The following is a 25845-nucleotide window of genomic DNA, read 5'->3' on the forward strand; positions in this document are numbered from 1 at the left end:
ATTAAAAACAAATAGAAAAAAATATTTTGTGATTATCACGGTTTTTATTTGTAAACGATTCTTAAACAATATTTAAAAAAAATAATAATAATAATAAATACATTTTCCGATTAATCGCGATTCTTATGAGTAATGATTCTTAAATCGATTAAAAAAAAAAAGATTTTCTGATTAATCACATTTTTTTTTCATAATTATTAACAGTTTGAATAAAAAAATGTACATTAAAAATCGATATTCCAGGTAAATCACAATTTTTATTTGTAACAATTCTTAGTCGATTAAAAAAAAATTGAAACATAGATTTTCTGATTGATCATGATTTTTATATGTAACAAGTCTTAATCAATTTTTTTTTAAAACACTTTTTATTCTTCATTTGTAGGAATTCTTAATTAAAAAATAAATTTAAAAATGTTGTGATGATCACAATTTTTATTTGTAAAGGATTCTCAAACAATTAAAACATTTTTTTAAATAATAATAATAATAATAATTAAAACATTTTCTGATTGGTCGCGATTCTTATTAGTAATGATTCTTAATCGATTAAAAAAAAAAGATTTTCTGATTAATCACATTTTTTTTCATAATTATTAACCGTTTGAATAAAAAAATGTACATTAAAAATCGATATTCCAGGTAAATCACAATTTTTATTTGTAACAATTCTTAGTCGGTTAAAAAAAAATTGAAACATAGATTTTCTGATTGATCACGATTTTTATATGTAACAATTCTTAATAATTTTTTTTTTTTTAAAACACTTTTCTGATTAATCACAATCTTTATTTGTAACAATTCTTAATTAAAAAATAAATTTAAAAAATTATTTTGTGATTATCACGATTTTTATTTGTAAACGATTCTTGAACAATTAAAAAAAAATACTAATAATAATAATAATAAATACATCCATCCATCCATCTTCTTCCGCTTATCGGAGGTCGGGTCACGGGGGCAACAACCTAAGCAGGGAAACCCAGACTTCCCTCTCCCCAGCCACTTCGTCTAGCTCTTCCCTGGGGATCCCGAGGCGTTCCCAGGCCAGCCAGGAGACATAGTCTTCCCAACGTGTCCTGGGTCTTCCCCGTGACATGCTTACATTAGCATGCTAGCATACCAACATTAACATGCTAAATTTTTTAGCTAACTTTTACGGTTTTTTTTACTTTAGACATCCATACACCTTACAGTCATATAACTTGGTATGTGACACATGCTAACTGATAGCATGCTAGTCTTAGCATGGTACCTTTTTCCAGCTATTTTTGCAACCATTTACCCGAGAATCATATAACTTGTATGTGACGCTTTTTAACTGTTTGCATGCTGGCAAGCTAACTTACGCATGCTAACTTTTTAATCTAATTTTACACTTTTTCAGCTAGTTTTGCAACCGTTTACCACAGAGTTGTATAACTTGGTATGTGAAACTTGTCAACTGTTTGCATGCAAACGATGGCATGCTGGCCAGCTAACTTACGCATGCTAACTTTTTCATCCATACAAATTACAGTATGTAAAACATGCTAACTGTTAGCATGTTTACGTTAGCATGCTTTGATTAAAGCGCTACCTTTTTTGAGCTAATTTTGCAACCGCTTACCCCAGGGTCATATAACTTGGTATGTGACACTTAACTGTTAGCATACTAACATTAACATGCTAACTTTTTAGGTAACTTTAAAAAAATGTTCTCTTTCGATAGCCATACACCTTACAGTCATATAACTTGGTATGTGACACATGCTAACTGATAACATGCTAGCTTTAGCTTGCTAGCATGCTAGTCTTAGCATGCTAGCAAGCTTAACTGCTAGTCTTAGCATGCTACCTTTTTCCAGCTATTTTTGCAACCATTTACCCCAGAATCATATAACTTGTATGTGACGCTTGTTAACTGTTTGCATGCTGGCACGCTAACTCCTGCTTGCTAATTTTTAATCTGATTTTAAACTTTTTCAGCTAGTTTTGCAACCGTTTACCACAGAGTTATATAACTCGGTATGTGAAACTTGTCAACTGCTTGCATGCAAACAATGGCAAGCTAACTTACACATGCTAACTTTTTCATTCATACAACTTACAGTATGTGAAACATGCTAACTGTTAGCATGTTTACGTTAGCATGCTTCGATTATAGCGCTAGCTTTTTTGAGCTAATTTTGCAAGTGCTTACCCCAGGGTCATATAACTTGGTATGTGACACTTAACTGTTAGCATACTAACATTAACATGCTAACTTTTTACGTAACTTTAAAAAAATGTTCTCTTTCGATAGCCATACACCTTACAGTCATATAACTTGGTATGTGACACATGCTAACTGAGATCATGCTAACTTTAGCTTGCTAGCATGCTAAAATGTCATGCATGCTGGCAAACTAGCTTACATATGCTAACATTTTCATCGAATTATATACTTTTTTCTCTATTTCCACAGCCATACGGCGTACTACAGCCATGTTACTCGAAATGTGACACAACCTAACTGTTACATGCAATCGTAATCACACATGCTAGGTGTTAGCATTTCAATATGCGCATGCTGATGTTTTAGGCTAGCTCCGTGGCTCATTTTGCACAGTTACACCTAAAATGCTCAGATTCGGACACTCGGAACCATCTTAAAAGTATGGCGGCGTTTGCCAGCGGTCTGGGGCACAGATAGCAGAACCATCAAAATTTTCGCAATGGATCATTTGTCATTTTTTTAACCACATTACCTCATAAATGAGGTGTTGGGACTTTCCAAAGCTCCCTAACACAACAATAAATCACCTTCCTGTAGGATGACTCTTTCAGACAGGAAGGTGGAGAAGAGTTATTTCCCCACAAAGCCGCTCCTTCTCTCCGAGAGTATTTAACGCTCGTCTCCTGTCAGAAGGCCTCACATTCCCGACATGACGGAAGGTCGGTCTTAGCGGCCGCAAACAAGCATGAGGTCACAAAGTAAACGCGGCGAGAGTCAGGATGACTTCCTGCTGCTTTAACTGAAGCCCGCGGGGCTCTGGGACTCGGGGATTTCTTCACCACTTGCATGTGTTCCTGTAATTGCACACATGGCAGTGCAACAAAATCGGAGTAAATGCTTTCAGGGTGACAACACTATTTATCACGGCAAATATGTATTCGGCCCTGACACCGCCTTCAATCATTTGCACCACGAACACTAGAACAGGTCGGTCAACTCCTACATTCAACACTAATACCGTAGTTTGCGGACCCTAGAGCGCACCGGACTCTAAGCTGCGGGTAAATGCCTTGGAAAATGAGTTATTTACACAAAAAGATTGATTTCTTAGTTGTTTCCAAATGGCAGTAAAACGGCTGATCAAAAAAAACAGAAGTCGCGGTCATGGATAGGGTTGCAAAATTCCAGGAATGTTCAAAGTTGGAAACTTTCCATGGGAATTAACAGGAATTAACCATCCATCCATCCATCTTCTTCCATTCATCCAAGGTGGGTTCGCGGGGGCAGCAGCCTAAGCAGAGAAGCCTAAACTTCCCTCTCCCCAGCCACTTGGACCAGATATACAGCATTATTCACATGCTGTATAATAAACTGTATTTATATTATTCACATGTGAATAATGCTGTATAATAAACTGTATTTATATTATTCACATGTGAATAATGCTGTATAATAGACTGTATTTATGTTATTCACATGTGAATAATGCTGTATAATAGACTGTTATTCACATGTAAATAATGCTGTATAATACACTGTATTTATATTATTCACATGTGAATAATGCTGAATAATAGACTGTATTTATGTTATTCCCATGTGAATAATGCTGTATAATAGACTGTATTTATATTATTCACATGTGAATAATGCTGTATAATAGACTGTTATTCACATGTGAATAATGCTGTATAATAGACAGTATTTATGTAATTCACATGTGAATAATGATGTATAGACTATTTATATTATTCACATGTGAATAATGCTGTATAATAGACTGTATTTATGTTATTCACATGTGAATAATGCTGTATAATAGACTGTTATTCACATGTGAATAATGCTGTATAATAGACTGTATTTATATTATTCACATGTGAATAATGCTGAATAATAGACTGTATTTAAGTTATTCCCATGTGAATAATGCTGTATAATAGACTGTATTTATATTATTCACATGTGAATAATGCTGTATAATAGACTGTATTTATATTATTCACATGTGAATAATGCTGTATAATAGACTGTATTTATGTTATTCACATGTGAATAATGCTGTATAATAGACTGTTATTCACATGTAAATAATGCTGTATAATAGACTGTATTTATATTATTCACATGTGAATAATGCTGAATAATAGACTGTATTTAAGTTATTCCCATGTGAATAATGCTGTATAATAGACTGTATTTATATTATTCACATGTGAATAATGCTGTATAATACACTGTATTTATATTATTCACATGTGAATAATGCTGTATAATAGACTGTATTTATGTTATTCCCATGTGAATAATGCTGTATAATAGACTGTATTTATATTATTCACATGTGAATAATGCTGTATAAGAGACTGTATTTATATTATTCACATGTGAATAATGCTGTATAATAGACTGGATTTATGTTATTCACATGTGAATAATGCTGTATAATAGACTGTATTTATATTATTCACATGTGAATAATGCTGTATAATAGACTGGATTTATGTTATTCACATGTGAATAATGCTGTATAATAGACTGTCTATTTTAATACAGTCTATTTTCAGTCTATATTCAGATAGTTCATGTTCACACTGAGAAACTTTATTTTTTTTATCATGAACTTAGAATTTAATGGAGGCAACACATTGCCAAAAAAACTTGTATTTTCACCCGTGTGTGCATGATCCTTTCCATCCTTTCTAACTGACCTACAGTGGGGGAATATTTCCCTTGTCTAAGTCTAAACCAGGGGTCACCAACGCGGGCACCAGGTCGCCCGTAAGCACCAGATGAGTCGCCCTGTTCTAAAAATAGCTCAAATAGCAGCACTTACCAGTGAGCTGCCTCTATTTTTTTTTTTTAATTGTATTTATTTACTAGCAAGCTGGTCTCGCTTTGCTCGACATTTTTGATTCTAAGAGAGACAAAACTCAAATAGAATTTGAAAATCCAAGAAAATATTTTAAAGAATTTAGTCTTCACTTGTTTAAATAAATACCTTTATTTTTTTACTTTGCTTCTTATAACTTTCAGAAAGAAAATTTTAGAGAAAAAATACAACCTTAGAAATTATTTTAAGATTTTTAAACACATATACCTTTTTACCTTTTAAATTCCTTCCTCTTCTTTCCTGACAATTTAAATCAATGTTCAAGCATTTTTTTTTTTTTTGTAAAGAAAAATAAATACATTTTAATTTAATTCTTCATTTTAGCTTCTGTTTTTTCCGACAAAGAATATTTGTGAAATATTTCTTCAAACTTTTTATGATTAAAATAAAATAAAAATATTCTGGCAAATCTAGAAAATCTAATTTAAATCTTATTTCAAAGTATTTTTAATTTATTTATTTTCAAATTTTTGTTCTGGAAAATCTAGAAGAAATAATGATTTGTCTTTGTTAGAAATATAGCTTGGTCCATTTTGTTATATATTCTAACAAAGTGCAGATCGGATTTTAACCTTTTTAAAACATCTCATCAAAATTCTAAAATTACTCTTAATCAGGAAAAAAGACTAATGATGTTCCATAAATTCTGTGGGGGCTGTCTTGGTTGACAAGACTCTGCAGCATCGCGTGGACATCGGGGGCGGTACCTCTGGATTGGCAGACCGGGGTGGTGGTTCCTCTCTTTAAGAAGGGGGACCGGAGGGTGTGTTCCAACTATCGTGGGATCACACTCCTCAGCCTTCCCGGTAAGGTTTATTCAGGTGTACTGGAGAGAATAGTCCAACCTCGGATTCAGGAGGAACAGTGTGGTTTTCGTCCTGGTCTTGGAACTGTGGACCAGCTCTATACTCTCGGCAGGGTTCTTGAGGGTGCATGGGAGTTTGCCCAACCAGTCTACATGTGCTTTGTGGACTTGGAGAAGGCATTGGACCGTGTCCCTCGGGAAGTCCTGTATGGGGTATCGGACTGTCTTATTGTGGCGGTCCACTCCCTGTATGATCAGTGCCAGAGCTTGGTCCGCATTGCCGGCAGTAAGTCGGACACATTTCCAGTGAGGGTTGGACTCCCCCAAGGCTGTCCTTTGTCACCGATTCTGTTCATAACTTTTATGGACAGAAATTCTAGGCGCAGTCAAGGCGTTGAGGGGTTCCGGTTTGGTGACCGCAGGATTAGGTCTCTGTTTTTTGCAGATGATGTGGTCCTGATGGCTTCATCTGGCCGGGATCTTCAGCTCTCACTGGATCGGTTCGCAGCCGAGTGTGAAGCGACCGGAATGAGAATCAGCACCTCCAAGTCCGAGTCCATGGTTCTCGCCCGGAAAAGGGTGGAATGCCATCTCCGGGTTGGGGAGGAGACCCTGCCCCAAGTTTTGGAGTTCAAGTACCTAGGAGTCTTGTTCACGAGTGAGGGAAGAGTGGATCGTGAGATCGACAGGCGGATCGGTGCGGCGTCTTCAGTAATGCGGACGTTGTATCGATCCGTTGTGGTGAAGAAGGAGCTGAGCCGGAAGGCAAAGCTCTCAATTTACCGGTCGATCTACGTTCCCATCCTCACCTATGGTCATGAGCTTTGGGTCATGACCGAAAGGATAAGATCACGGGTACAAGCGGCCCAAATGAGTTTGGGTCTCTCCCTTAGAGATAGGGTGAGAAGCTCTGCCATCCGGGAGGAACTCAAAGTAAAGCCGCTGCTCCTCCACATGGAGAGGAGCCAGATGAGGTGGTTCGGGCATCTGGTCCGGATGCCACCCAAACGCCTCCCTAGGGAGGTGTTTAGGGCACGTCCAACCGGTAGGAGGCCACGGGGTAGACCCAGGACACGTTGGGAAGACTATGTCTCCCGGCTAGCCTGGGAACGCCTCGGGATCCCCCGGGAAGAGCTAGACGAAGTGGCTGGGGAGAGGGAAGTCTGGGTTTCCCTGCTTAGGCTGCTGCCCCCGCGACCCGACCTCGGATAAGCGGAAGAAGATGGAGAACTTCTTTTTGTGATTTTTTTCAAAAAGATTCGAATTAGCTAGTTTTTCTCTCCATTTTTTTTTCGGTTGAATTTTGAATTTTAAAGAGTCGAAATTGAAGATAAACTATGTTTCAAAATTCAATTTTCTTTTTTTTTTCCTCTTTTAAACCATTCAATTGAGTGGGTTTTTTTTCATCATTTATTCTCTACAAAAAACCTTCTGTAAAAGGAAAAAAAAATGTATGACGGAATGACAGAGAAATACCCATTTTTTTATATATATATGTATATATATAGATTTATTTATTAAAGGTAAACTGAGCAAATCGGCTATTTCTGGCAATTTATTTAAGTGTGTATCAAACTGGTAGCCCTTGGCATGAATCAGTACCCAAGAAGTAGCTCTTGCTTTCAAAAAGGTTGGTGACCCCTGTTCTAAAGCAATGTGTAAGATGATATAAAGTGTGTGGGAACAATTGCAAAGATGAATACCACATGAAGGAGTCTTGACCTAAATATAGAAGCTTAAATGGGAAGCAGTCACCATCCTCTCAGCGGGGGTCTGCACACTTGATTTAAAAGGAGCGGTCATGTTGATTAGCTCCTAACAAGAGCCAGATCAAATAGATGCAACTCTCCAGCAGACACAATTATCTGCTCCGATAGTGGCTTTGCATACGCAGACTCCCACGTCTCCGTGGGATGTGAGCCACACTGAGGAATTGGGCAGTCTAAATTTGCCGTATAAGGCAATACAACAAACAAGCGCGCGCCTGTAGCTTTAAGGCCAAAAACCCCCCAGTCAACTTTAAGCAAAACAAACTCTGCCTGTGATGTTTCCTGTCTGTGAGGAACACCCATGCCATTAGAAGTCTTCAATCGGACGCTTTGTGCAAGGAGCCACTGCTGGAACACAGGTGGCGTCATGGAGCACATCTCATCATCAACATCCTGCTTACCTGCGACTCACAAGTCAAAGCTAAATTGTGGAGGTAAAAGCCTCATAATGCAGGAACGCAAACATGTTTGTTTTTTTGATTTGTCCATTTTTTTTTTACACTGAAGGGTACTAGTGATGAGGGTTGCAAAATACCAGAAATATTCAAAGTTGGAAACTTTTCCATACATACATACATACATAGATACATACATACATACAGAAAAGTTTACAAAATACCGGAAATATTCAAAGTTGGAAACTTTTCCATACATACATACATATACACATACATGTATGTAAGTATGTGTGTATATACATACATACATGTATGTATGTATGTGTGTATATATATACATGTATGTATATATACATATATATATACACATGTATATATATACATATATATACACACATGTATATATATACATATATATACACACATGTGTATATATATATATACACACATGTGTATATATATATATACACACATGTATATATATATATACACACATGTGTATATATATATATATATACACACACACATGTATATATATATATATATGGAAAAGTTTGCAAAATACCGGAAATATTCAAAGTTGGAAACTTTTACAAACAAACAAACAAACAAACAAACAAACAAACAAACACACACACACACACACACACAAACACACAAACACACAAACACACAACACACACACACACACACACACACACACACACACATATATGTCTTGATTGGATTATCCAGAGAATAGTGCTCGATACTGTGGTAGAGCGCAATATGTAGGTGTGGGAAAAATCACAAGACTACTTCATCTCTACAGAACTGTTTCATGAGGGGTTCCCTCAATCAAAATCTCCTGATGATTGAGGGAACCCCTCATGAAACAGTTCTGTAGAGATGAAGAAGTCTTGTGGTTTTTCCCACACACACACACACACACACACACACACATACACACACACATACACACATACACACATACACACATACATATATATATATATATATATATATATATATATATATATATATATATATATATATATGGAAAACTTTGCAAAATACCAGAAATATTCAAAGTTGGAAACTTTTCCATATATACAGTATTTCCTTCAATTGCCGCAGGACATATAGTATGTGCCTGCCTTGAATTACTGCCGGGTCAAACTCGCTTCGCAAAGTAATTAGCGCATGCTTAGTATTACCGCCGGGTCAAACTCGTGACATCATGAGTGACACATTCCCTCTCATTTTCAAAATGGAGGAGGCTGATTTCAATACCGGTAATTTGAAATCGCATGTATGTATGTACATATATGTACATACATACAAATACATTTTAGTGTTGTATAACACAGCACTTCTTAACCTTTTGGACCTTGGGGCCCAAATGTTCCACCACAGTGAGGCCCGGGGCCCATTCAAATATTAACACTGAATTACAAAATCTTACTCTTTAATCATAATCAACATGTATAAATATGAAGAAAAAAATAACATACATATTTGTTATTGCATAGAAGTTTTTCAAAGTGAAAAAAAATCTCAACAAAATCAAATATTGAGTTACATTTTATGAAGCAGAATTTAAAAAATTAAAAACAATATGAAAAACAACAAAATCCCAGTCCTGGAAAAGAAGGGACTCATAAAAACTGATGAAAAATGTTCTTACATTTTGAGTTTATTTAGAATATGCATGAATACAACATGATACATCACACATGCATGCATACAACATGATACATCACACATGCATGCATACAACATGATACATCACACATACAACATGATACATCACACATGCATGCATACAACATGATACATCACACATGCATGCATACAACATGATACATCACACATACAACATGATACATCACACATGCATGCATACAACATGATACATCACACATGCATGCATACAACATGATACATCACACATACAACATGATACATCACACATACAACATGATACATCACACATACAACATGATACATCACACATACAACATGATACATCACACATACAGCATGATACATCACACATACAGCATGATACATCACACATACAACATGATACATCACACATACAACATGATACATCACACATACAACATGATACATCACACATACAACATGATACATCACAATTTCCAGTTTCTATTTTCAACATGTTCGAAAAGGAGTAGGAAGAAGCAGATATTATTTAATCCTACCCCTTTTCCTTTACATAACAGTTGCTAAAACTTTTGTTCACAATAAAAATAAATACTCTAAAGTTACATTTCATACAGTGATAGGACTAAGATTATTTGGAAAAAAATGACAATTTTAGACAAACCAAATAATATTTTATTTCATTTAATTAGAAAGCAAAAGAAAAAAAAAAGATAAGTAAAATGAAAACAAGGGCAATTCCACTTTTAAAACAAAGAGCGAAAGTATTAGAGCATTTATGTCGGCGTTCAAAACGATGGTTTCGTCTGGTAATTGATACTACATCCATGATTCAATCCAGATATTTATGGCAGTGAGAAGAAAAGATGCTTCATCTTTAGCTGCTGATTAATCGGATTTGTCTCTGGCTCCGTTGGAATCCTTTTCTCAGTGTTTGCATGCTGGACTCCATAAAGATAGCAATGCTTAACAAGGGGGGGGCTTGGGGGGGTCCAGTATAATCCTCAGCTGCTCTGCTGCTATTATTACAAGTCCAAGTTCCAGCCCTGCAGAAAGTTCTAACTTTTTTTTATTATTATTATTTCTTCACATTCCCAAGTCATCGCAGCAGGGAGGTAATGTAATGGCTCCCTCGGCCGGGGTTTGAACTCACAACCTCCCAGTCGCAGGGCAGACACTCTAACCACAAGGCCGCTGAGCTGGTAATTAAGAGTGGTATCCGTATCGCATAGATACTAGTGTGATATTTCCTTCATCTTTGCTCAGGACTGGGATTTTGTTGTGTTTTCAGATTGTTACATTAATGGTTTTTGTTTTTTCATCAAATGTAATTCAATATTTGATTTTGTTTAGATTTTTTTTGCACTTTTGACATGATCAAAAACGTCTATGTAATCACAAATATTAATGTTATTGTTTTCTTTATATTTCTACATGGCTTTACAATGATGAATTAAATAAAATAAAATATTTTTGGTTCGTCTAAAATGTAAGAATATTTTTCGTCACTTTTTATGAGTCCCTTCTTCTTCAGGACTGCAATTTTGTTGTGTTTTTCAGATTGTTACATTAATGTTTTTTGTTTGTTTTTTCATAAAATTTCACTCAATATTTGATTTTCTTTAAGATTTTTTTTCCACTTTTGACTTGATCAAAAACGTCTATGTCATCAAATATTAATGTTATTGTTTTCTTCATATTTCTTTGTGGCTTTATAATGTTGGAATAAATAAAATAAAATATATTTTGGTTTGTCTAAAATGTAAGAACATTTTTCATCTGTTATGAGTCCCTTCTTCTTCAGGACTGGGATTCTGTTGTGGTTTTCAGATTGTCACATTGTTTTTTTAAAAATGTAATAAAAATGTTATACTACTTTCACTATTTGTTTTAAAAGTTGGAACGACCTTTTCTTATTTTACATAAGGTTTTTTTTTCTTTCGCTTTCTAATTAAATAAAATTAAATATTTTTTGGTTTGGCTAAAATTTAAGAAGATTTTTCATCAGTTATTTATGAGTCCCTTCTTCTTCAAGACTGGTATTTTGTTGTGTTTTTCAGGTTGTTACATTAATGTTTTTTTATTCATTTTTCTTTTTTTTTAATTAAGGTTAACTCAATATTTGATTTTGTTTACATTTTTTGCCACTTTTGACTTGATCAAAAACGTCTATGTAATCACAAATATTAATGTTATTGTTTTCTTTATATTTCTACATGGCTTTACAATGATGAATAAAATAAAATAAAATATTTTTGGTTTGTCTAAAATGTAAGAATATTTTTCGTCACTTTTTATGAGTCCCTTCTTCTTCAGGACTGCAATTTTGTTGTGTTTTTAGGGTCGGCCCTGCCCATGGCAAAGGACTCCTGTGGAGTCCTTTGCCATGGGCAAGAACCCTATTGAATCTGCTGTGTTTTATTATTATTATTTCTTTCTTTCTTTATTCCGCACCTATGGGCTGTAATTTGACCCCCTTAACATGCTTCAAAACTCACCAAATTTGATAAACACGTCGGTCTGGCATGCCTTCCCAACTTATTAAGCAACCAAACCCCAAAAATGAAAATTGCGCACTAGCGCCCCCTAGGAAAAAAAAAAAAGAGACTGCTTGTAACTTCCGTTAGGAATGTCGTAGAGACATGAAACAAAAACCTCTATGTAGGGCTGACTTAGACATAAATTTCATAATTGTATCTTCTAGGGCAAAAATCAACAAAAATTTTGCAAAAACCCCTTCAAAGCTAAATTTTCGCAAAAAATGCAATTTTTGCCTCTTTGAGCTATAATTTGACCCCCTTAAAATGCTTCAAAACTCACCAAACTTGGCACACACATCAGGATTGGCAACAATTGCGAGCTAATAAAAAAAACAAACCCCAAAACTCAAAATTGTGCTCTAGCGCCCCCTAGGAATACAACACAGACAAACTGCTCCTAGGAAGAAAACAGACAAAACTGCTTGTAACTTCCAGTAGGGAATGTGAGAGAGACATGAAACAAAAGCCACTATGTAGGTCTCACTTAGACCTACATTTGAATAATTAACATATTTTAGCAAAAATCAACAGGAAGCTTGATATTTTCACTTCAATACAACAACTGCATTACTTTCACAATGCATTAAATAGTGGCACCAAGGCGTCTTCTACCGTGGGGCTCGGGGGCAGCAGCCCAAGGCGCGCTCGCACCTTCGCACCCTAATGTGACCCCCTTAAAATGCTTCAAAACTCACCAAATTTGACACACACATCGGTATGGAGCGGCAGACTAACTTATTAAGCAACCAAACCCCAAAAATGAAAATTGCGCGCTAGCGCCCCCTAGGAAGACAAAAAACGGACTGCTTGTAACTTCCGTTAGGAATGTCGTAGAGACATGAAACAAAAACCTCTATGTAGGTTTGACTTAGACCTACATTTCCAATTGGAACCTTCTATAGCAAAAATCAACTGGAAGTTGGCAAAAACCCCTTCAAAACAAAATTTTCGCAAACAATTCAATTTTTGCCTCTTTGAACTGAAATTTGACCCCCTTGAAATGCTTCAAAACTCACCAAACTTGGCACACACATCAGGACTGGCAAAAATTGCGATCTAGTGAAAAAACCAAACCTTAAAACTCAGAATTGCGCTCTATTGCAATTTTTGAATAAAACACACAGAAAAAACTGCTCCTAGGAAGAGGAAACAGATAAAACTGCTTGTAACTTCTGTTAGGAATGTCGTACAGACAAGAAACAAAAACCTCAATGTAGGTCTGACTTAGACCAAGGCTAGGCAGCGGCCAAAGGTGGACCCGACCAACGCTGCTTGCAGCTTTAATTCAGATTGTTACATTAATGTTTTTTGTTTGTTTTTTTCATTCAATTTCACTCAATATTTGATTTTTTAAAGATTTTTTTTCCACTTTTGACTTGATCACAAACGTCTATGTCATCAAATATTAATGTTATTGTTTTCTTCATATTTCTTTTTGGCTTTATAATGTTGAAATAAATAAAATAAAATATGTTTTGGTTTGTCTAAAATGTAAGAACATTTTTCATCAGTTGTTATGAGTCCCTTCTTCTTCAGGACTGGGATTCTGTTGTGGTTTTCAGATTGTCACATTGTTTTTTTTTAAATTTAATAAAAATGTTATACTACTTTCACTATTTGTTTTAAAAGTTGGAACGACCTTTTCTTATTTTACATAACGTTTTTTTTTTCTTTCGCTTTCTAATTAAATTAAATAAAATATTTTTTGGTTTGTCTAAAATTTAAGAACATTTTTCATCAGTTTTTTATGAGTCCCTTCTTCTTCAAGACTGGTATTTTGTTGTGTTTTCAGGTTGTTACATTAATGTTTTTTTAATTATTATTTTTTTTTTATTAAGGTTAACTCAATATTTTATTTCGTTTACATTTTTTGGCACTTTTGACTTGATCAAATATGTCTATGTAATCACAAATATTAATGTTATTGTTTTCTTCATATTTCTAGATGGCTTTATAATATTTTGATTTGCCTAAAATGTAAGAACACTTTTCATCAGTTTTTATGAGTCCCTTCTACTGCAGGACTGGGATTTTGTTGTGTTTTTCAGATTATTATACTATCTATTTTTATTTTTAAATTCATTTTTCATAAAATTTTACTCAATGTTTGATTCTGTTTTGATTTTTTGCACTTTTGACTTGATCAAAAAGGTTTATGTAATCACAAATATTAATGTTATTGTTTTCTTCATATTTCTAGATGGCTTTATAATGTTGAGTTGAATTTAATAAAATAAAATATTTTTTGGTTTGTTTAAAATGTAAGAACATTTTTCATCACTTTTCATGAGTCTCTTCTTCTTCGGGACTGGGATTTTGTTGTGTTTTTCAGGTTGTTACATTCATGTTTTTTGTTTGTTTTTCCATAAAATTTAACCCAATATTTGATTTTTTTGCACTTTTGACTTGATCAAAAACGTCCATGTAAAAACAAATAATATTATTGTTTTCTTCGTATTTCCGCATGGCTTTATAATGTTAAATTAAATTTAAAAATATATATTATTTGGTTTGTGGAAAATGTAAGAACATTTTTCATCAGTTTTTATGAGTCCTTTCTTCTTCAGGACTGTAATTGTGTTGTGTTTTTCAGATTATTATACTAATTATTTTTATTTTTAAATTCATTTTTCATAACATTTTACTCAATGTTTGATTCTGTTTTGATTTTTTGCACTTTTGACTTGATCAAAAAGGTTTATGTAATCACAAATATTAATGTTATTGTTTTCTTCATATTTCTAGATGGCTTTATATTGTTGAGTTGAATTGAATAAAATAAAATATTTTGGGGTTTGTCTAAAATGTAAGAACATTTTTCATCACTTTTCATGAGTCCCTTCTTCTTCAGGACTGGGATTTCGTTGTGTTTTTCAGGTTGTTACATTCATGTTTTTTGTTTGTTGTTTTTCCATAAAATTTAACCCAATATTTGATTTTCTCTTTTTTGAGTTTTTTGCACTTTTGACTTGATCAAAAACGTCTATGTAAAAACAAATAATATTATTGTTTTCTTCGTATTTCTGCATGGCTTTATAATGTTAAATTAAATGTAAAAATACATATTATTTGGTTTGTGGAAAATGTAAGAACTTTTTTCATCACCTTTTATGAGTCCTTCTTCAGGACTGGGATTTTGTTGTGTTTTTCAGATTGTGACATCAATGTTTTTGGTTTAAATACAATTTAATGCTCTACTACTTTTACTATTTGTTTTGAAGGTGGAATGGCCCTTTTTTTTTATTTTACATACCGTGTTTTTTTTTTCTTTTGCTTTCTAATTAAATAAAATAAAATATTTTCTGGTTTGTCTAACATTTAGGAACATTTTTCATCAGTTTTTATGAGTCCCTTCTTCTTCAAGACTGTAATTTTGTTGTGTTTTTCAGATTATTATACTAATTATTTTATTTTTAAATTCATTTTTCATCAAATTTTACTCAATGTTTGATTCTGTTTTGATTTTTTGCACTTTTGACTTGATCAAAAAGGTTTATGTAATCACAAATATTAATGTTATTGTTTTCTTCATATTTCTAGATGGCTTTATAATGTTGAGTTGAATTGAATAAAATAAAATATTTTTGGGTTTGTCTAAAATGTAAGAACATTTTTCATCACTTTTTATGAGTCCCTTCTTCTTCAGGACTGGGATTTTGTTGTGTTTTTCAAGTTGTTACATTAATGTTTTTTTGTTTGTTTTTCCATAAAATTTAATCCAATATTTGATTTTTTTGCACTTTTGACTTGATCAAAAACGTCTATGTAAAAACAAATAATATTATTGTTTTCTTCGTATTTCTGCATGGCTTTATAATGTTAAATTAAATTTAAAAATATATATTATTTGGTTTGTGGAAAATGTAAGAACTTTTTTCATCACCTTTTATGAGTCCTTTCTTCTTCAGGACTGGGATTTTGTTGTGTTTTTCAGATTGTTACATCAATGTTTTTGGTTTAAATTCAATTTAATGCTCTACTACTTTTACTATTTGTTTTGAAGGTGGAACGGCCCTTTTTTTAATTTTACATACCGTGTTTTGTTTTTCTTCTGCTTTCTAATTAAATAAAATAAAATATTTTCTGGTTTGTCTAACATTTAGGAACATTCTTCATCAGTTTTTTATGAGTCCCTTCTTCTTCAGGACTGTAATTTTGTTGTGTTTTTCAGATTCTTACATTGATTTTATAGTCTTTGGTATGACTCGGCCGGGGTTTCGAACTCACAACCTCCCAGTCGCAGGGCAGACACTAACCACAAGTCCACTAAGCTGGTAATTAAGGGTGGTATCCGTATCGCATCGATACTAGTGTGATATTTCCATTATTTTCGCAACTAAACTTTATTGAGCCAATATATTCCCATTAATGTCAGTAAGACGCTAAGCAGTGAGGAAGCCGGACAGCAGGACTTACCTTGGGCCATGGCGGCTGGCAGGAGAAGTAAAAGTGCGAGTTGGCGGTCAAAAGTCTGACATTTGTACTCCTCGTGCCAGGCTCGTGTGGGCGTGGCCAGAGCCTCCTCTTATTCCCGTGTGCATTCCGGCTCTTTTCTCACTGATTCACCATGTTTGGCTCTGCTCACGGCTCCTCGTTGGAGATCACGGGCGCCTTTTATAATAATTCAGTTTATTATTTTTGAAACAATGATTAAGTGCTTGGAATATTGTTTCTTGGATTAACACATTGATTAAAAATGAATTTAAAAAAACTCACCCGAAACTCAAAGAGACTATGTGTTCACGAACGACCCACCGTATACAGCGTTTACTTGGTTGGGTGTTGTTGTTGTTGTTGTTGTTGTGGTTGTTGTTGTTGTTGTTCTGTTGTCAAACTCAAGGTCCGGGTGCTCGGTTGGTAGAGCGGCCGTGCCAGCAACTTGAGGGTTGCGGGTTCGATTCCCGCTTCCGCCATCCTAGTCGCTGCCGTTGTGTCCTTGGGCAAGACACTTTACCCACCTGCTCCCGGTGCTACCCACACTGCTTTAAATGTAACTTAGATATTGGGTGTCACTATGTAAAGCGCTTTGAGTCAATAGAGAAAAGCGCTATGTAAATATGATTCACAAATTCACATTTTGTGTGGCCTGCAAAAGCCTGAAATTATGTGTCGAATAAAAGTACTTCATCATTTCTTACTAAATGTATACTTTCTATTTTGATGGGGGGGAAAACGCATATGCTGCATGAAATTATATACATTTAAAATAATTTTATCAAATAATGCAACAAATATATGAAAATATAAGGGAATAAGTGGTATAATTTGGATGGATGGATGAATAATATTATAAATATATGTACACATATATATATATATATATATATATATATATAAATAATAAATAAATGGGTTGTACTTGTATAGCGCTTTTCTACCTTCAAGGTACTCAAAGCGCTTTGACACTACTTCCACATTTACCCATTCACACACACATTCACACACTGATGGAGGGAGCTGCCATGCAAGGCGCCAACCAGCACCCATCAGGAGCAAGGGTGAAGTGTCTTGCTCAGGACACAACGGACGTGACGAGGTTGGTTCCAGGTGTATATATGTATATATATATATATATATATATATATATATTTATATATCCATCCATCCATCCATTTCCTACCGCTTAGGGGGCGCTGGCGCCTATCTCAGCTACAATCGGGCGGAAGGCGGTGTACATCCTGGACAAGTCACAACCTCATCGCAGGGCCAACACAGATAGACAGACAACATTCACACACTAGCGACCATATATACATACATATATACATATAGACATATATATGTCTATATGTATATATATATATATATATACATATATGTATATATATATATATACATATATATATATATATATATATATATATATATATATATATATATATATATATACCTTGTCAAGTGATATGTAGACATGTGTTAAGCACAAAGATTATTATCAAGGCTTAGGTCAGGCTGATTGCAAAAATAAATAATTAAATATACGGCAGAAGAAATGAGTCATAAAAACTGATTTTTTTTAAAATTCTTACATTTTAGACCAACCAACATTTTTTTTCTTTTATTTAATTCAACATTATAAAGCCATGTAGAAATATGAAGAAAACAATAATATTTGTGATTACGTCAACGTTTTTGATCAAGTCCAAAGTGCAAAGCATCTCAACAAATCCAATAATGAGTTAAATTTTATGAAAAAATAAATAAATCAAAAACATTAATTAAAGGCCTTAGTGGTCACATACATGGACAGCACCTTTTAGCTCCTATTTCCAAAATGGTGTACACTACTGAATTGGGGTCTTATGGCCACTTATGTGGACACTTATACTGCCATCTGGTGGTGTCAGAGGAGTATAACATACAATGGAATTTGGAGGGGAAAAAAAGTGTAAAAATAAAAATGTGCATGTCAGTACACTTGAAGTACACGTTTGTGTACTTATGGACTAAGTACATCAAATCAAAAGATGATTTTTAGTTTTTATAGAAATTAGGCTCCATTAAGCCCAAATAGCAAAGAGAAAGAAAAAAAAACACCTGTAAACAAACAGCTTGGGCCTTAAGAGATTAATGTAATAATCTGAAAAACACAACAAAATCCCAGTCCTGAGCAAATATAATGGAAATATCACACTAGTATCGATGTGATACGGATACCACCCTTAATTAACAGCTCAGTGGCCTTGTGGTTAGAGTGTTTGCCATACGACTGGGAGGGTTGTGAGTTCAAACCCCGGCCGAGTCATACCAAAGACAATTAAAAAAAAAATGGGAGCCATTACCTCCCTGCTTGGGACTCACCATCAGGGCTTGGAATTGGGGGTTAAGTCACCAAAACCTTATTCCCGGGCGTGGCCACCGCTGCTGCTCACCGCTCCCCTCACCTCCCCAGGATGGCTGTGTTGACTTTCTGACATTGTGCGTGCCATTGCACAAGGCAGACATGTTTGGCCGAGTCAACAATGATGTCATGATGTTCTCGGAAGCAGTAAAACTACAAACTACATGAAGCAACTTCTGGAGAAATTGGAATGTAGATTTAATGCAAAAGCCGTGAAGTTGTCACCTTGTTACCTAAATGGTAAATAAAAAGAGAACACAATGATTAACAAATCCTTTTCAACTTATATTCAATTGAATAGACCGCAAAGACAAGATATTTTAACGTTGGAACTGGTAAACTCTGTTTAAAAAAAGCTGGCACAAGTGGCAAAAAAGACTGAGAAAGTCGAAAAATGCTCATCAGAAACTAATTTGGAACATCCCACAGGTGAACAGGCTCGGAGAGGTTGCCCTCTAGTGGGTTCCTCGGACCACCACACACTGCCATGAGAGCCCAGATTTCCGGGTACGGCACTGTTTTTTTTCCATAAATGTCGAGAGCCTTTTGCTTTCCAGCAAAATGTATACGTCCCTGGCTCCCACTCCAACTCCAACCACGTGTCTCACGCCCGGCTGCTGCTAATAAAAGCGCAAGGTGATTAGATAACAAGGCCCACCTGGACCTTGGCCCTGATGAGGTGGCGACTTGTCCAGGGTGTACGCCGCCTTCTGCCCGATTGTAGCTGAGATAGGCACCAGCGACCCCAAAGGGCGGTAGAAAATGTATGGATGGTAGGCCCACCTGGGCCATCTACTCACCTGTCGCAGTCTTCAAGGCCGGTCCTTGCACACTGCAACCCGCAGCAGGCCCGCAGGCCACGCCCCCCCTCCACAAGACTAATTGGGAACAGGTGGGTGCCGTGATCGGGTATAAAAGCCGCTTCCATGAAATGCTCACTCGTTCACAAACAAGAACGGGGTGCGGGCAGTTTTAGCAGAAATGTCGTATTGTGTTCCAGTCCTGCAAATAGAGAGATGGGGAATATATTCCATGGAGTCCTAAAATAAGTGGTTCATAAAGGTAATGAAGACTGGAAGTCGACACCCTCGGACTAGTCCGTGTAATGTGATCATCAAAGGTCAAAGCTATATTTCAAGTATTCATAGCAGTTGAAAGGTTGTACTATTTTTTTTTTTTTCATTTTTCAACCTTCTGGCGCTTTTATACAACTCAAAAGTCAGCACAGAATGGGTCATGTTGGGAAATGATTTGGAATTGTACAACACAGCGCAAAAACATACACACACACCTGCTCAGTGGCGTAGTGGTTAGCGTGTCCGCCCTGAGATCAATAGGTTGTGAGTTCAAACCCCGGCCGAGTCATACCAAAGACTATAAAAATGGGAGCCATTACCTCCCTGCTTGGCACTCACCATCAAGGCTTGGAATTGGGGGTTGAATCACCCAAATAAATTTACTTCAAGTTATTACAGTATGTCTATATATACACATGTATTTTATTTTTTTTTAATTAATTTTAGCCAATGGGGACACATTTCAATTTCTTACACACACTTGTTATTTCATATGTTGACCAGAGGGGGGAGAACTTCACATTTTAACACACACTTGTTATTTCATATGTTGGCCAGAGGGGGGAGAACTTTTAAAAGCGACGCACAGTCAATTTGAAAATTCCCTCCTTTTTGGGACCACCCTCATTTTGATATGTTTTTGGCAATATTATAATAATAATAATCCGATTTTTACTTGGCAAAATGAGGATGGAGGTCATCATTTTACTCCAAAAATGTCACTATTTTGCATGAAAACGTAATTATTTCACAAGAAAATATTGAAATATTACAGAAACAGAAAGAATATGAGAAATTGTCTCTATATACACATTTATTTTATTTTTTTAAATTAATTTTAGCCACAGGGGACCTATTTCAATTTCTTACTCACACTTATTTCATATGTTGACCAGAGGGGGAGCACTTCACATTTTTACACACACTTGTTATTTCATATGTTGGCCAGAGGAGGCAGACTTCACATTTTTACACACATTTGTTATTTCATATGTTGACCAGAGGAGGCACACTTCACATTTTTACACAAACTTGTTATTTCATATGTTGACCAGAGGAGGCACACTTCACATTTGTTCACACACTTGTTATTTCATATGTTGACCAGAGGAGGCACACTTCACATTCGTACACACACTTGTTATTTCATTTGTTGACCAGAATGGGAGCACTTCACATTTTTACACAAACTTGTTATTTCATATGTTGACCAGAGGAGGCAAACTTCACATTTGTACACCCACTTGTTATTTCATATGTTGACCAGAAGGGGTGCACTTCACATTTTTACACACACTTGTTATTTCATATGTTGACCAGAGGGGGAGCAATTTTAAAGGCGACACACAGTTAATTTGAAAAACATAGAATTTTGGCAGTATTATAATAAAAGTCGTCATTTTACTCAACGCAAGTCAAAATGTGTGCAATATTATGACAAAAGTTGGAATTTTACTCAATAACAGTTGAAATTTTACAAGAAAAACTTAACTTTTATGAAGAGAGTCGTAATTTTACTCGACAAAAGTCAAACTTTTACAAGAAAACTTTAGAATTTTAGCAATTGTCCCAGTTAGTTGGTGACGAACATCAAGATAAAGAGACGGAGGCAGGCATTGAATAAGGAAACATGGTTTTAATATAAAACACTAGAACAAAACCAAACAATGGGTACAAACAAAAAGCACGAATGTGGGCGGATGACAAACTAAGAGAGCTAGCACGGGAGCTAGAAAACAAAAATGAACTTTAGCATGGAAAACAGAAGTCATACTTGTACTTAGAAAACAAACTGGAAGCAGGGAACAAAAGACAGTAAGCTAAAAACCGCTATCAAACATAGCTTAGCGCAACGCTACATTGACACGACAGATAGCAATGACAAGTGCGACATGCAATACAATAATCCAGCTGTGACTGGATGGGAATACAGATCTAAATAGGAGCGGACTGATTGACACCAGGTGTGGCCAGGTGCCAATCGGCCGCAGCTGAGGGGGAACACAGCACTCAGGGAGAAAGACAGGAAACCGACAAAATAAGAGCGCTGACAGGAAACACTACACACACAGAGGAAACAAAGACAAATGCAGAGGAAAAAACTAAAACATAGTCAAACTGTCAGAGGCAAGCCTGACAGCAATATTATAATAGTAATCCGAATTTTACTTGGCAAAATTATGACAAAAGTTATCCATCCATCCATCTATTTTCTACCGCTTATTCCCTTTCGGGGTCGCGGGGGGCGCTGGCGCCTATCTCAGCTACAAATTTTACCCCAAAAAGTTGGCAATTGTGTGATAAAGTCAGAATTTCATGAGAAATGTCAGCGTTTTGCAATAAAAGTTAATAATTTTACATAAAAAGTAAGAATTTTACGAAGAAATATTGCAATATTACAGAAGCGGAAAGAAGATGAGAAATTGCTCCCAATTTTATTAGAAAAAAGTCGACAAGTGGAAAAAAAGACTACTTTAATTTATTTATTTTTATTTTGTATTATTATTATTTTAATTGTTTTTTTTTTACTCTTCATTGTCCAAAAACATGCACCTGGGGATAAATTGATTAGCAACACTAAAATTGGCCCTAGTGTGTGAATGTGAGTGTGAATATTGTCTGTCTATCTGTGTTGGCCCTGCGATGAGGTGGCGACTTGTCCAGGGTGTACCCCGCCTCCCGCCCGATTGTAGCTGAGATAGGCGACCCCAAAAGGGAATAAGCGGTAGAAAATGGATGGATGGATGTTTACTTCAAGTTATTTATCTGATTTTGTCTCTATATACACATTTATTATTATTTTTTAATTAATTTTGGCCAAGGGGGGCGCATTTAAATTTCTGACACACACTTGTTATTTCATATGTTGACCAGAGGGGAGCCCTTTTCAAAGCGACACACAGTCATTTTGGAAATAAAAGCCTCCTTTTTTGGGACCCCAACAGGGGTGCAAAAGAGACATTGTCTATTACATAGGTGTCAAACTCTGGCCCGCGGGCCAAATTTGGCCCCGCCGTGCAATTTCATTTGGCCCCTGAGGCAACATCAAATTAACATTAGAGCTGGCCCGCCGGTACTATACAGCGTCAGAGCCGCTGTAATACTCATACTTGCCAACTTTCCCGATTTTCCAACCATTCTCCCGAATTTCTCCAGATTTCCACCCGGACAACAATATTGGGGGCGTGCCTTTAGCTTTGTCTACAATATGTTGTCACGTCCGCTTTTCCACCATACAAACAGCGTGCCGGCCAAGTCACATAATATATGCGACTTATACACACACTTAAGTGAATGCCAGCATACTCGCTCAGCAGCCATACAGGTCAGACTGAGGGTGGCCATATAAACAACTTTAACACTGTTACAAATATGTGAACCCACACCAAACAAGAATGACAAACACATTTCGGGAGAACATCCGCACCGTAACACACCATAGACACAATAGAACAAATACCCACAATCCCTTGCAGCACTAACTCTTCCGGGACACTACATGATGCACCCCCAACCCCCAACCCCACCCGTCTCATTGTTATTTTATTTTAAGATTTATTAGCCTGTGGAAAAATGTAATGTTGATATTTACCTCAGAAGGCTGCAAATAGAAAAGAGGCATTAAATGTTTTATTTAAATGGTATTAATTTTACCATTGATGTTTTTACATTTTTTTTTTGCACTATTAAGTTATATAATTATTGCTTGTTCTATATTCATTGTTAAAGCAAATCAGTGGAGCAAACTGAGCAATAATTAATTTATTCATGCACTTTCTCTTGCTACTTCAAGGCTTGAATGTTTGATTCATTCATTATTGTTTTTTTATTTCCAAATGTATTATTAGCCTGTGGAAAAAGTTCATTTTGATATTTACCTCAGAAGGCTGCAAATAGAAAATAGTCATTCAATTTTTTATTTTATTTTATTTGATATACCATTGATATTTTTTTAATTACTATTTGAAACTGGATTTTGCATGTCACTATAAAGTTATATAAGCCTTGCTTGTTCAATATTCAATGCAAAACTTGTTTGGGTCCCTATTAAAAGGTTCATTTGTTCCACCTTGGCCCTCGGTTTTGTTCAGTTTTACATTATGGCCCACTCTGTATTTGAGTTTGACACCCCTGGTCTATTAGATGCAATGTTATTGGGACCAGTTCGAGATGCCACCTCAGTAGAAGCATTTAAGTCTCACCTTAAAACTCATCTGTATACTCTAGCCTTTAAATAGACCTCCTTTTTAGACCAGTTGATCTGCCGCTTCTTTTCTTTCTCCTATGCCCCCCCCCCCTCCCGATGACCATGGATGAAGTACTGGCTGTCCAGAGTCGGGACCCAGGATGGACCGCTCGCCTGTATCGGTTGGGGACATCTCTACGCTGCTGATCCGCCTCCGCTTGAGATGGTTTCCTGTGGACGGGACTCTCGCTGCTGTCTTGGATCCGCTTTGAACTGAACTCTGGCGGCCGTGTTGGAGCCACTATGGATTGAACTTTCACAGTATCATGTTAGACCCGCTTGACATCCATTGCTTTCGGTCCCCTAGAGGGGGGGGGGGGTTGCCCACATCTGAGGTCCTCTCCAAGGTTTCTCGTAGTCAGCATTGTCACTGGCGTCCCACTGGATGTGAATTCTCCCTGCCCACTGGGTGTGAGTTTTCCTTGCCCTTTTGTGGGTTCTTCCGAGGATGTTGTAGTCGTAATGATTTGTGCAGCCCTTTGAGACATTTATGATTTGGGGCTATATAAATAAACATTGATTGATTGATTGATATTAGATGCAATCTTATTGGGACCAGTTCGAGATGCTACCTCAGTAGAAGCATTTAAGTCTCACCTTAAAACTCATCTGTATACTCTAGCCTTTAAATAGACCTCCTTTTTAGACCAGTTGATCTGCCGCTTCTTTTCTTTCTCCTATGTCCCCCCCCTCCCTTGTGGAGGGGGTCCGGTCCGATGACCATGGATGAAGTACTGGCTGTTCAGAGTCGAGACCCAGGATGGACCGCTCGCCTGTATCGGTTGGGGACATCTCTACGCTGCTGATCCGTCTCCGCTTGAGATGGTTTCCTGTGGACGGGACTCTCGCTGCTGTCTTGGATCCGCTTTGAACTGAACTCTGGCTATGGATTGAACTTTCACAGTATCATGTTGGACCCGCTCGACATCCATTGCTTTCGGTCCCCTAGAGGGGGGGTTGCCCACATCTGAGGTCCTCTCCAAGGTTTCTCATAGTCAGCATTGTCACTGGCGTCCCACTGGATGTGAATTCTCCCTGCCCACTGGGTGTGAGTTTTCCTTGCCCTTTTGTGGGTTCTTCCGAGGATGTTGTAGTCGTAATGATTTGTGCAGTCCTTTGAGACATTTGTGATTTGGGGCTATATAAATAAACATTGATTGATTGATTGATATTAGATGCAATGTTATTGGGACCAGTTCGAGATGCTACCTCAGTAGAAGCATTTAAGTCTCACCTTAAAACTCATCTGTATACTCTAGCCTTTAAATAGACCTCCTTTTTAGACCAGTTGATCTGCCGCTTCTTTTCTTTCTCCTATGTCCCCCCCCCTCCCTTGTGGAGGGGGTCCGGTCCGATGACCATGGATGAAGTACTGGCTGTCCAGAGTCGAGACCCAGGATGGACCGCTCGCC

The 25845-nt window shown here is 36.3% G+C and overlaps 1 protein-coding gene across 3 annotated transcripts in view; it reads right to left on the reverse strand.

The window, feature by feature from the left end:
- Positions 1-16804, reverse strand: part of tgm2b (transglutaminase 2b) — a 120144-nt gene extending 103340 nt beyond the window's left edge. For all 3 annotated transcript variants that reach the window (XM_061875402.1, XM_061875401.1, XM_061875400.1), the window contains exon 1: positions 16687-16804. In XM_061875402.1, coding sequence (XP_061731386.1) covers positions 16687-16696 — 10 coding nt within the window. In that variant the 5' untranslated portion in view covers positions 16697-16804. The remainder of the gene's footprint in view (positions 1-16686) is intronic.
- Between the last annotated feature and the right edge of the window lie 9041 nt (positions 16805-25845).

The sequence above is a fragment of the Nerophis ophidion genome, linkage group LG16, assembly GCF_033978795.1.
Source record: "Nerophis ophidion isolate RoL-2023_Sa linkage group LG16, RoL_Noph_v1.0, whole genome shotgun sequence".
Lineage (NCBI taxonomy): Eukaryota > Metazoa > Chordata > Actinopteri > Syngnathiformes > Syngnathidae > Nerophis > Nerophis ophidion.